At 34.5% G+C, this 13848-nt stretch overlaps 1 protein-coding gene across 4 annotated transcripts; it reads left to right on the top strand.

Moving 5' to 3' along the window:
- The first annotated feature begins 8046 nt into the window (after window positions 1–8046).
- LOC115717260 (protein OBERON 4) lies at window positions 8047–13042 on the top strand. Of its 4 annotated transcripts, none has more exons than XM_030646229.2 (4): window positions 8047–8323; window positions 8852–8965; window positions 9233–12039; window positions 12270–13042. In XM_030646229.2, exons 2-4 carry the CDS (start codon window positions 8883–8885, stop codon window positions 12836–12838), a joined length of 3459 nt encoding a protein of 1152 aa, XP_030502089.2. In that variant the 5' UTR covers window positions 8047–8323; window positions 8852–8882; the 3' UTR covers window positions 12839–13042. The 4 variants fall into 4 exon arrangements, with proteins under 4 accessions (XP_030502089.2, XP_060971694.1, XP_060971693.1 ...); XM_061115711.1 differs by having other exon boundaries at window positions 8127–8323; window positions 8859–8965; XM_061115710.1 differs by lacking the exon at window positions 8047–8323 and adding an exon at window positions 8470–8668.
- Window positions 13043–13848: the final 806 nt, after the last annotated feature.

Here is a 13848-nt window from a genome sequence, read left to right as displayed (position 1 = left end):
GAAAATTCACAAATCAGACAAAGCCTAACTTTATAATTATAATTGATTAATCACAAATCAATTATTGAGTCTTACAAGCAATATAGTCTCAACTAGAATGGGGACCATGGATCTATATGCTGAGCTTCCAATAAGTGAACCGAATTTACTAAGTAAATCCCTACTTATTAATTCTTCGTTGAATCCACTCTTAGAACTTAGAATTGCACTCTCAGACTTATATAGAGCATATTATATGTTCCACGATATAGATATGCTATCTCATTTAACCATTGTTATAATCTTATTGTGATCAAAGATCCTCTATATAGATGATTTACATCGAGATGGGATAATTTTACCGTTCTCACCCCTCAACATATTTTGCCCCTTAAAACACTTAGCTACCTGTAAATGATGTTTAGTGATCTAAGAATTAGTCACTTAAACAAGAGCTCATCCATTTACTTCTATTTAGCTAAGCTCGAAGGGAATCATCATTTGACTTCTATACACCAGTAGAAGCTATAGATTCCATATTTATGTTCAGCACTCCCACTCAATCATACTATCATGTTCCCAAAATATATGTATCACCCTGACCCAAAAGTAGGCTTAACTAATAAATCAAAGAACATGAATAGTACTCCTGAGTTGAGCCTAAGCATATCAGGATTTAGATTCTTTTAATCTTAAGATCAACTACTGATATTGACTTGGAAAGATATGACGGTAAGTTTATAATATCTTAGCTAAGTTGCAATATCAGTCCAGTCTAATGTATACTCCATACATTCGAAACTAGTATACTTTACCAATGTCCGGAAAAGAACATAACACTTACTCCAAGTGTAAGTACACATCATTGCTGATTATCACATCAGTGTAAATCCAAAACACTGATGAAACAGGGACTTAGTCTTTTGATTCATATAACCACAATCACATTCCACTGTGTTGACGATACTGTGATTGTGAATAAACATATGATCTGGACTTAACTGATTTTGTGTGTAAATGTAATAAACATATTAAACCATTAGCATGTAAAATTCATGCAAACATAAATCACTTCAAATTTCTTATATTGATAACTAATCAGATTGTAAAGGGTTTTATTTAGGGCACAAAACCCAACATAAACAACCTACTTTGTGATCTAACATTCACCAATCACTTAAATACATGTCCATTAAATTGCATCTCAATTCATAAGCTTTTCCCCATTCCGGGTGAGTATGCTTTTCAATAATTGCTTAATAAAGTAATCATTTCCCAAAATTTCAATGGTCTCCTTATATACGATATTGACTATCCAGTCAATTATAAAGTAATCTCCATTATTATCGTATCACTTTAAGTAATTCAGGTAATCTTCTTTACCTTAGTGATACCACTACTCTTCCTGATGTTCTTTTATACATTACCCCGGTAACGTCCCCGCTTCAAGCCTCTATTGGGCCATTACTCCCACGGAATGATGGCTCTTATGCACGAGTGCATCACTCTAGCTGCTTCCTGGACTAATGACTGGCCCCACGAACCAATCCAAGTGTTTCTAATGTGCTTTACTCTGACTCGCATGCTTCATAGAGAAATTTCCTAAATGAAACCACCCCAAGTCAAGGACACTCAACCATGGAGTTCCTTCATGGTGAGCTACCAAAATAAGATGCTTCTTGCTAACACAAGTAGTCCCACACCTACATAATCTCAAAATTACTACACAATCATTGCCTTCAATTCACCTAGGATTCCAGACAATACTCGTAAATTGTCCCACCTTTGCTAATGCTAGATCACACCTAAACAAAATATTATGTTACTTGAATCAATTAGATCGATGCGTCCATTAACTAATCATGTCCTATATTCCACTTAGGAATACCAGCAATTTAACTCATATTGTCATTTTTCTAATCTGTCTACCCTGTCAAATGAACTACCACTAAATAACATACAAACACAAAATCTATTTAGATCCTTTAATGTTCCCCCATTGAGAGTACGGTGTTTAATACCAATAGCAATTATAATATTACCAATAAATTCTAACTTGAGTCGGCCAAAGGACTGATACCCGAGTCCCCCTTGAGTCATAACTAGCACTTGGGCAGGACCCATACACTTTCCTTTTTTAACATTAGTCTTTCTTAACTACGGGCAGGTTCTTTTTAGATGACCCACTACCCACAATAAAATAAGATCTGGCTCTACATTAGTTCAAATGGCGCCTTTTTGCATCTTGAACACTCAGGATAAGGTCACCCTGGAACCTTTTTGTTCTGTCCCATAATTGGTGGTTCATTTAGTTTTTGCTTCCTGATCTCTAGTAAGTTGGCTTCATATATTCCACCACATCTAGTGGCACAACATGAAGTACCGGTGGTACATGAATTGACAAAAGATGGGCATGTTATTCTCTCAGATCTCGGATCTGTTTCCCCGTTGTTTCTAATCATATCCTGTATAACAGAATTTACATGTTCCCAGCATTATGGCAATAAAAAATTTCTCTTCTTTACCGTTTTCCCCAAGCCCAGATAGCTCTCTAATCAGACTATTCGATTGCCCTTACTACATAATGTATCACACATTTAATCCACATCTTCTAACCATTTAGGACTCAAACGAATATCATATCAATATGCATATACCATACACATACTCTTATCACAATTATCACTATGATACTTTTCCCAACATACTTTATAATAACCTAGGCAGGTAATCCAATAGAAAATAATATAAATACTTATTATACCATGAGTCGACCTGTCCTCCCAGCAAATATACATATTCGACCAGTCTTCAGGACCTTTAAAACCATGGCTACTCTGATACCAAGTTCTAACACCCTAATCTATAGGGACGCTGCGTGTGTAATTTTATAAACTATTTTAATACTAATAGATTAATTAATTATTAAAACCGTGATAATATTAAAAATTTGACCAAAATAAAATACTAAAAACGGACATTATAATAGCATAAAAAGCGTGTTTTGGGAATCTCTGTTACAAAAAGTTTTGCTAAAAAATATATATGACAACCAATTAAACACAAAATCAAAATACACAGCAGATACAACCAGCCCAAAACAACTCTTCGCAACTCGACACGCAGGCCGGTAGATCAATATGTACATTGTTGGAGAAGACTGTCACCTCATAGTTGATCTAGCTTTCCTTTACCTTTATTGCACCACATAGCACCCGCGAGTCACAAGGACTCAGCAAAAAAAGTAATGATAACAATCATATAGTTTATTATTCAAATATTGTCATTTATACACAATAAGAATAAAACCATCACACATTGTTCATAAGATGAAATCCAAATCACTACTCGCATTTGCCACGAATAAACATCAGTATACAAATATTTGGTAATACAAAACCATTTTTCTAATAATAGAATTCATATTCATTTACTGATATAAATTATATATATGTTACCTCATAAAGTAACCATCTTCATAACATCACGTTGCCTAATCAGGCAAGTCAATACTTTAATTTGATAATCCAGTATTGCATTGCCTAATCAGGCAAGCCCGTGCCATAGCCTGACCCCCATATATCGCATAACTACATCACCTAATCAGGTGAGCCAGTGCCAAAAACCTATATCCATATATCATATAATTGCATCACCTAATCAGGTGAGCCCGTACCTACGGTCGGTACTCATCATATATCATTGACGCTCGTACTTACGCCCAGTACGACATCAAGAAAATTGCATCACCTAATCAGGCGAGCCCGTACCTACTCTCGGTACCCATCATATATCACTGACGCCCATATTTACGCCCAGTATGTCGCCAAGAAAATTGCATCACCTAATCAAGTGAGCCCGTACCTACGCTCGGTACTCATCATATATCAACTGACGCTTGTAGTTACGCCCAGTACGTCATCAGGATTATCGCATCACTTAATCAAGTGAGATCATATATCACATGTATAATATCATCGCATTATCGATTCTCAACCAATTAATCTTTTCATTATATAACAATATTAACTATATCTCAATATTAATCAATTCATTTCAATACTAATTGTATTACATACAACGTACTATGTAGTACAATACACTTTTCTTACCTTTAATTCAAGTTCATACATTTCGACCAACCCAAGTGGAGAACTATCCCCAATGATCTCAGCCATATGTCACAAAAACGGTAAACCAATAAATGTTTTATCCCAAAACACTACTTAATATTCACATAAGACAATCGAGGGTTTTCTACCAAACCCTATGGTATAAGTACACTAAAATAAAACTTATATTTTGTCTTTAAAACATACACCATATTATAGAACTCGTTGCAAGCTTCGAAACAATATATAGAACGTCCAAAACGGACACCCAAGTCAAAAGTTACGACAAAAATACGATTTCTAATCTCCTAATAATTTCTAAAAACTATGAAACTCGAAAATTTTAATTTTTGCACTCACCGAAACACTACCAAAACTAATCCAAATCACTCCAAAATTCACAAGGCGCATATATACCATAAATATCACTATCCTTACGTAACAGAAATTAAAATCGAGCCCTTAAATGAAAAACACCATTAACGTTCGGACTAAGCTTTAAAAAGTTCCAAAATTGATTTTTAACCCAAGATCACCTCAGTTTCAGCAAGAAAACATGGGAACAAGTCCCATGACTACCCGAGAAAAATCCTATAAGGTCAGAACCTTCATAACTATTATAAATCACAAAATTTCTATACGAAACCAATTACTTTTAAACTTAAAACGAAATTAAACCATACCTTAAGCTTTCTCTCTTCTAGGATTTGCTATCCTGCTACTACCGGAGCTTAGATCGCTAGGTTTCGGATTGAAAATCGAAGAAAATGAATATAGGAGAAGAAAGTTTTATTGAATGAGAGAGAACGAGGGTTTCGTTCGTCGTTCTTTATTATTACTGTTATGTTTTTAAAACATATAATATATATAAAAACTGATAAGTTTTTTATATATATATAATAATATAATAATGATAAAATATCAATAATACTATAATAATATAATATTAATAAAATTTTTATTATTATTAGTTATCTTATTATTTCTCAGCTATTAAGAAATCTACATTTTTAAGATATTTGGTCAACTCCGAGTACTTTAAAATCAATTAATCCTAATAATCTCATCAATATTTTCAACTAAAACTGTTGTGACAATTTTGGCTTTCAATCGGGTCTCTAGGGTCGACGAACCTAAAAATATTTTTATTTCACATATAACTCATATTATATCCACGTATTTCAAAATAAATCTTCGTAATTAACAAATTACGCTTATATATCCACTTATCGAGTCTTCATGGTCGCCGAACTTGAAAATATTTTTATTCCACATATAGCTCATATTACATTCACGCATGCTATATAAATCTCTATAACTAACAAATTACACTTATTTACTTACTTATAGTAAAATTTAAATTTTATGCTGAAATAAATTAATAGGATCATAATCCCACTTATTACCTGATTAACCCATAATATAAATATAAACCCAAATTATTTACCATTAGGCTTATCGGGATATTACACTCTTAATTAATAAATAGACTCCAAAACTTTTTTTCTTCACAATTAAGCCCTTGCTTAGTGAAAATTCATAAATAAGACATAGTCTAATTTTAGAATTATAATTGATTAATTAAAACTAATTAACTGAGTCTGCAAACAGTATTATCTCAACTAGTGAGGGGACCATGTGCCTATATAACCGAGCTTTCAACAAGTAGATCTATAATTTACCAAGTAAATTCTCTAACTTATTAATTCTGCCTTGCACCACTATAAATTTAGAATTGAATTACACTCTCAATTATATAGAATGCTCTAAATGTACCACAATATAGACACGTTCTATTGTTACAATCCTAATAGTCAAAGATCCTTTATAGATGATCTACACTGAAAATGGACAAATTTACCATTCTACCCTTCAATGTATTTTATCCTTAAAACACTTAGATACCTATAAATGATATTTCATTAAACTAATATAATTAGTGAAATGAGATCTTAATCATTCATCTCTATTCATTCAAGCTCGAAGGAAATTATCATTTCACTTCTAAATACAGTAGAACCTCTATCCAAGAATACACTTGGGACCAAGTAAATTATATTCTAATTGGGAGGTTATAACTAAATAGAGTTACACTAGAAAAAAAATTAAAAAACCAAAAAATATCAATGTAACAATAATGACAATAAATAATCATCAATACTATATCATAATAGAAATATTTTAGAGTAAATATAATTTCATACATGTATTATAATTTAAAATAAAATTATTAATTTTACATAAATAAATTTATAAAATACATGTATATATTTTATTAAGATGTAATTATTCTTATATAGAGGTATACTTTGTTAATACGGGACTTAAAAAATGTATAACTAATTACAATTTAGAGGTTATTCTTATTTATAACTGGCCCAAATCGGGACTTGATTTTTTTATAACAAATTAGAGGTTATTCTTGAATAGAGTATTCTTAAATAGAGGTTCTACTATACTTATAAAAGCTATAGATTCCATATCTATGATCAACGCTCCCACTCAATTGAACTACCATGTTCCCAAGATGTAAATATCTGCCAGAACCATTGATTAGCATCCACGAACAACTTGAAGAACATAAATAATACAACTAAGGTGAACCTAACCATATCAGGATTAAGATACATAGACCTAAGATCAACCATTGATATTGACTTAGAAAGATATAACGGTAAGTTTATGATAAATTATCCAAGATCAATATCGGTCCCTTCCAATGTATACTCCATACATCCGATACTGGTAAACTTTGCCAATGCCCTGGAAAGGACATAACACTTATCCAAGGTGTAAGTATACCTTATCGCCGAGTATCATGTAAGTCTAAATCAAGTGAACTGACAAATCATGGGAATTAAACTTTTGAACATATAATCATGATTATATTCTACTGTGCTGATGACACTATAATTATGAACAAATATATATATATTTATGTATGTTCTGGACTTAATAGAATTTATACATTAAACATAATCATAAAATAAATCAAATCATGTGAACCATGCAACATAAAATAATTTCTGATATTTTATTAATTAGTAAATTTGATTATATTGAAATGAGTTTTATTTAGGATAAACAACCCAATAATTACCTGATAATCAAGAGGGCCGAACCTTTATAAATTGTTGTGTCTATTTATTTACTTCCTTTTATAGTTTACAAATAAGACTTTGTTGTAAGCTAACTAAATCTATAGTCAACAATATTATTTTTATAAAATACTGTAAAAAATTAATTTTTTTCTATTAAAAATAATCATTTTATGTAATTATCCCTTGGGATAAGTTGAAAAATACTTCTTTTTTGTATCCATCAATCAAAAATACCCTCATATTATTTTTTTATTAAAATATACCCATTTTTTGAGTGGATTGCCAATATACCCTCACTCTCTACTTAAGTATATCATATAATTTACATAACCTAAGGGGTCTAATAGGGACATCATTTATAAAAGTAGTATATTTAAAAAAATATGAAAATAAAAGTAAAATTTAAAACAAATAAAATAAAATGGGTATAAAATATAATTTCATCTTATTTATTAGTCATGGCCCATTGTGAGCCCACCCAAAAATATAAATCTCCAACCCTACATTTTTGACCCCACAAATAAATCTGAACCCTCCATTCACAGCTAGGGGCATAATAAATTAATAATGTTATATAACTATAATTATTATTAGTCAAATCAAACTCATATTGTGACGTTGAAAGTCTTAAGCAAGAGTCAAACCATATATTCTCATGAACTCACAATTAGATCTCGCCACGTGTGAGAAGTAACGGCTGTGATCGGGAGTACAAGTAACTCTTAGTAATTTAAATTATTTAATGCACCCACGTCGTTTTCAAAGTTTCACAAAAAAGGACAAGAAGTTTCAGGGGGTTCCACCGAAAACAAAAAACAAATAGAAAATCGACACGTGTACGTAAATATACTAACGTGCACTTGTGGGGGGGTCGTACGCACCCCGAAACAGTGTTCTCCGCATTTTACTTTACACCCCTCCCAACAAAGTCATCGTTTTCCTCTTCTGCTGCCTTCCACGCACTTTGCGTATCCAAGTCTCTCTCTTTCTCTCTCCTCTTTCTCAGTAGTTAAAACTTCGTTGACTGAAATAGCCCTTTTTCTCATTTCAAGGGTATTTCTTTTTAATTTTTGGGGGACAATGGTCGGTTGATGAAGTTCTTTCAAATGATCTATTTCAACTTGTCATTAGGTGAGTTTTGAATCTTCTTCTTCTACTACTTGCTTGATTTGATTTGGGTTTTCAGTTATTGATTCTGGGTATTTCTTATAATCACGGTTTTGATTGGTTTTGTTTATATCAATTTTATCACTGTGATCTTCAATCACCATTTTCAGATTTTTGGTTACTGCGATTGATTGGATTTCATATTTCTAAAGTAAAAATGGGATTTTTTCAATTTCGAATCTTTCACCTAATTCAAAATCTAGCATAGCCGCCGGAGAAGAAAGAGCTGAGGCAACCTAGTTTGGGCCTGCGAATTCGTTCCACAATCACTGAACATGACATGTAGCCAACAACCCTTTACATGCCTAGGTTTATGAATATAAACGAAACCTTTTTTCAACAATTTTCTGCTCTTACCATTTCTCTCCGTTTCTCCTCGTTTCCGCCATTAATGTTTTTTTAGGGTTCTCCAGATATATATATTTTATTTAGATGTAAACTAAGCTTTCTTTCTTTCTTTCTTTATGTAATTCTAATTTTGGGTATGTTTAGATCTCAGTGAGTTCGCTTTGGGATTTACGAAATGTCGAAAAGTGGAGGATTTGATCCATCATCGGGTCTCGCCGGAAAGAATGACAAGAACCAAGCTCTCTCCAACGCTGAAAAGTACATATATTCTATTTCACTCTTACGTAATTACCTTTTTTCACTCTACATGTAGATTCTATAACTTGAATTTCATGTGGTTTAGAATTAATTGTACTTTCCACATATGTATATAAATTTTAAAAAAAGATAAAATAAAACTATTTTGTGCATTGTAGAGTTTAATTTGATTAAGGTTTACATGTCTTTAATAGCTGTAAAATTTATGATAGTTGATTATCTTTGCGGATCATTGGTTATAATTTTAATTGTTGCTGAATCATTCAGGTATGAAAAATATGACCGGGAGAGCTCCAGGATGGTAAGAAAGCGATCAGAGCATGATTTTGATGGTTTTGATAGGAGGAAAGGGTTTGATAGGTACAGAGATGGTGGTGGCAGCGAGAATAGTAGAGGGTATGACAGGAACGCAATGCATAGGTCGGAGAGCTTCTGTGGATCAAGGAGGGAGTTCCCTAAAGGGTTTCGGTCAGAGCGTGACCGCTCACGGAGAGAGGGGAGTGTTTCATCCTGGCGAAGATTTGGTAGTGGGGCAAAGGAATTTGATGAAGGTGGCAGCAGGAGTAGATTAGAGGAGAGAGGAAAGAGACTTAGGGATGTAAGGTCCCCGACATGGTCGAATTCAAAGGATTCGGGAAGCGAGCAATCAAGGGTTAGGTCTCCTCCAAGAGGATTCAGGGATAGGAAATCATTGTCAAAGTCAAAGTCTCCGACCTGGTCCAAGGATTCAGTTGGAAGTGAACAATCGAAGTTTGTTGAAGTGAAGAAAAATGAGGACGTTCAAGTTGAGAGTGGGAGTAGGAGTAGCAGTGAAATGGAGGAAGGTGAGCTTGAACCAGAGCCTGAACTTGAAGCAGAGGCCAAACCTGTATCAGCTCCTGAAGTTGAAGCTGAAAAGGAAGATGTAAAGGGTTGTGCTAGAATGGATGTTGATTATAGAGAGATTGATAGTGGTAAAGATACAAGTGCTACTGTTGTGGAAAATAAAAATAAGTCAGTATGTGAAGGAGAGGTGAAGGAAGTGGATAAGAAAGTTATTTCTGAAGAAAAAGATGTGGCTGATGAAGCTGATAGTTTGGCAAATCATGAGGATAATATGGCTAGTGAAAATTTTAGCAGTGGGGAGATATGTAAAGAAGGTGATCAGAAAGAGAAAGAAAGTTTCAGGGGTGATGATGAATGTAAGGATCATGCAGTGCAAGAAATCGCTCCGGAAAAGCCATTGGAATCTGTAGAAGAACACAAGAATGACAAGGGTATTGATCTTGAAGCTAAGGCTGAAGATGTCGAAGAAAGGGAATTGAACAAGGAAGTGATAGAGGAGAATGGAGTGCCCGAGGAACATATGTCAAAGGTAACTGAATATGTGGCACAAAGCTTCAAGGACAAAGGGAAAAGTGTATTGGTGACTCCTAATATTGCCGATTCTGTGAATGTTGCTCTCTGGAATGAAAGAGAACCTAGAGATCTTTTAACTTGCAGAGAAAATGGTATAGAAGGACCGAGCACCAGAGGCTTTGAGTTATTTGGTAGCTGTCCTATTAGAAGACAAGAGAAAGCTGATCAATCTGGTGCTAATATGAATAAGGATGAAACACTTGAGTCGCTTGATCTTTCTCTTAGCTTACCAAATGTGTTATTACCTATTGGTGCAGCTCGGGGTACTGCTAGTCAAGCAAGGAGCGTTCAGTCCTTGACTAATACATTTCCTACTAATTCAGATGGGATGACAGCATCAGTGTCCTTTTCAGGTTCTCAATCATTTTATCACAACCCAAGCTGTTCTTTGACCCAGAATTCTATGGATAACTTTGAACAGTCGGTTGGCAGTCGTCCCCTTTTTCAGGGGGTTGATTGGCAGGCACTGTCTCAGAGTGAGCCTAAAAATAATGAAGCTCCTTTTTGTCAAAGAATCTTAACAAATGGGAACGGAAATGGTTCTCATCAACAGCCTCAATCCATTCCAAACAATCATTCTGCCCAAGCTCAACACCTTAGGGCTCTTGAAGGCAGCTCTACATTAAGTAATGGATTGGAAAGGCAGCTTAGCTTCCATAAGCAGTTGTCAGGACACTGTAGGCACCCTGATAATGTCAGGTCACCTTCTCATAGCGTTGGTTCTTATGAACTTGGATCTAGTTACAGTTTTGATAGGAAGCGACTAATGAGAGAAAAAAGTAGTGCTAGCTTGTATAGGACTAGTAGTTCTAAAATGGAGCAGGAACAATTTCTTATTGGTGGGGCTGAATTTGTTGAGACAATCATTTCCCGGATAGTGTCAGAACCAATACATGTAATTGCTAGAAAATTTCATGAAATGACCGGACAACACTTATCATGCCTCAAGGATAGCATTTGTGAGATGTTGCGAAATGGAGAGAAGCGTAGGCATTTAGGTGCCTTACAGAAAGAACTGCTGAAAAGGCCTGACATAACCTTGGAGTTGCTACTCAAGTCTCATAGGACACAGTTGGAAATATTGGTTGCTCTGAAGACTGGTCTACCAGATTTTCTTCAGCAAGAAATGAGTGTATCATCTTCAGATTTGGCTGAGATTTTTATGAATTTGAGATGCAGAAATCTTGCTTGTCGTAGTCCACTGCCTGTGGATGAATGTGATTGCAAGGTTTGTTCTCAGAAGAAGGGTTTTTGCAGTTCATGCATGTGTCTTGTCTGCTCGAAATTTGACATGGCATCCAATACGTGTAGTTGGCTTGGGTGTGATGTTTGTCTTCATTGGTGTCATGCAGATTGTGCGTTACGTGACTCTTATATTAGAAATGGGCGCAGTGCAATGGGGGCACAAGGAACATCTGAGATGCAATTCCATTGTGTTGCCTGTGATCACCCGTCTGAGATGTTTGGCTTTGTGAAAGAAGTGTTTCAAAATTTTGCCAAGGACTGGTCAGCTGAAACTCTATCCAAGGAACTTGAATATGTCAAGAGAATATTTGCTGCAAGCAAGGACTTGAGAGGGAAACGACTCTATGAGATTGCTGTTCAGATGTTGGCAAGATTGAAAAATAAGAACGACCTTCCTGAAGTTTACAGTTACATAATGAGCTTCCTCAACGGTAAATTAATTATTTATTTACCTAAACTATTGCTTATTCTTGTTTGTGCTCTGCCTCTAAAATTTTAAAACTTATTAGTTGAAAGTTGAAAAGAATGTTATAGTTATTAGAGATAATACAAGTCTGGTATAATTTACAGTCCTTTGTATCTGATTTTGCATTAGTACTTTCTTTCACCATTGCATCTATTGAATCTTCAAAGTGTTTCTAATTATTTCATTTTATTGTAGATGTTGATTCTTTCAAGTTAAATAATATGCCTCTTCCATCTGGGAAGGAACAAGGTAAAGGAAGCATCAGTGGGAATGGGATTGCTGGGCCAAGCCAAGAACCCACATGGCTAAAATCGGTATATTCGGAAAAGGTTCCTCAGTTGGATATACCTGCTAGCTTACTTCCTAGTTACAGCTATGACCGAAATGACAAGCGCAACATGGACTTGGAGTTGCGGACAAATACTTCCAAGGAGCCTCTTTTCGATGAGCTGGAGAGTATTGTAAGAATTAAACAAGCAGAGGCCAAGATGTTCCAAACAAAGGCGGATGATGCAAGAAGGGATGCAGAAGGCCTGCATCAGATAGCCATTGCCAAAAATGGAAAGATTGAGGAGGAGTATGCTAGTAGAATTGCCAACTTGCACTTGGATGAAGCCGAGAGGTTGCGTAAACAAAAACTTGAAGAACTGCAGGCTCAGGAACGAGAAAATCGTGAATACTTTAGTATGAAAATGAGAATGGATGCAGAAATTAAAGACCTGTTATTGAAAATGGAAGCTACCAAGCGGAACCTAGCAGCATGATTTGCTGATTAACAATTTTTTCATAGGGTGTCATCTCTTGCAGTAATTATATTATTTCTAATGTAATCTTAAGGCACAAGTTCTTGATTTTTAGGCGTTTCTTTAGTAGTTTTTTCAGTGTATCCGTTTATTACCTTTGTGAACAACTAACCAAAATATGTAGAGAGACAGATTTCTGTATGTTATAAAAGTTCCAACTTGCTTTAAGAATATGTATGTAGCTTTTTTTTTATTATTTTTTCTTCTTTTTATTCATAAATAAATTTGATAGATATATTAATGTTGAAGTCAGATGTGATGGAAGATTTGCCTCATCGTGGAATAGTGAAGGGGTTCAATACGAAGCAATCTGGATGCGTCCTTGGATTTTGGAATGTTGGTGCGGTTGTAGTCGAGAATGAGTATCAAAAGGAATTTTCATTCAGATTTTATTTATTTACATCTTTCTATCTTCCACACATCACTCCATCCCTCAAATTTAAGTATGACATATTTCAATCTCCTTTTTTATTTATATATACATGATTATATGTGCAGTTATATATATATTCATATGTGGGCCATATGTTTATAGAAAATAGTTTTCAGCCCTAAGTTCTATCCAAAATAAATAAATAAATAAATAAAAATAACAATGGTCGTTTCATTTGACTACGTGTTGTTGGCTAAAAATGAAGTCAATATTTTAGTACTTTCATTGAGAGTTTAAACTATTTTTTGCTCTCCACTTAATATCTGCATTTTAAGGATCACTCAATCATCTTCACTTCGAGAACAATGGTTCAAACAAGAAGGGCAACATCAATTGAACCACACGATCTAATGGCCACTGATCCAAACGTTCAGATCCCAATTGACGTTGGAACCGACAATGTCGATAATTGTCTTCCTCCTTGCAACAACACTTCGGTGGGCACCAGGGTTAGAGACCCTGCTTTCACAGGTGTCAGGAGTACGACAGGCAATACAAACAGAGTTACTATCGAGATGCCAAGGATCAAATTTGGTGC

This window comes from Cannabis sativa, chromosome 5 (genome assembly GCF_029168945.1).
Source record: "Cannabis sativa cultivar Pink pepper isolate KNU-18-1 chromosome 5, ASM2916894v1, whole genome shotgun sequence".
NCBI lineage: Eukaryota > Viridiplantae > Streptophyta > Magnoliopsida > Rosales > Cannabaceae > Cannabis > Cannabis sativa.
Note: the sequence above shows the minus strand (reverse complement) of the source record. Positions and strands in the feature narration are given on the sequence as shown.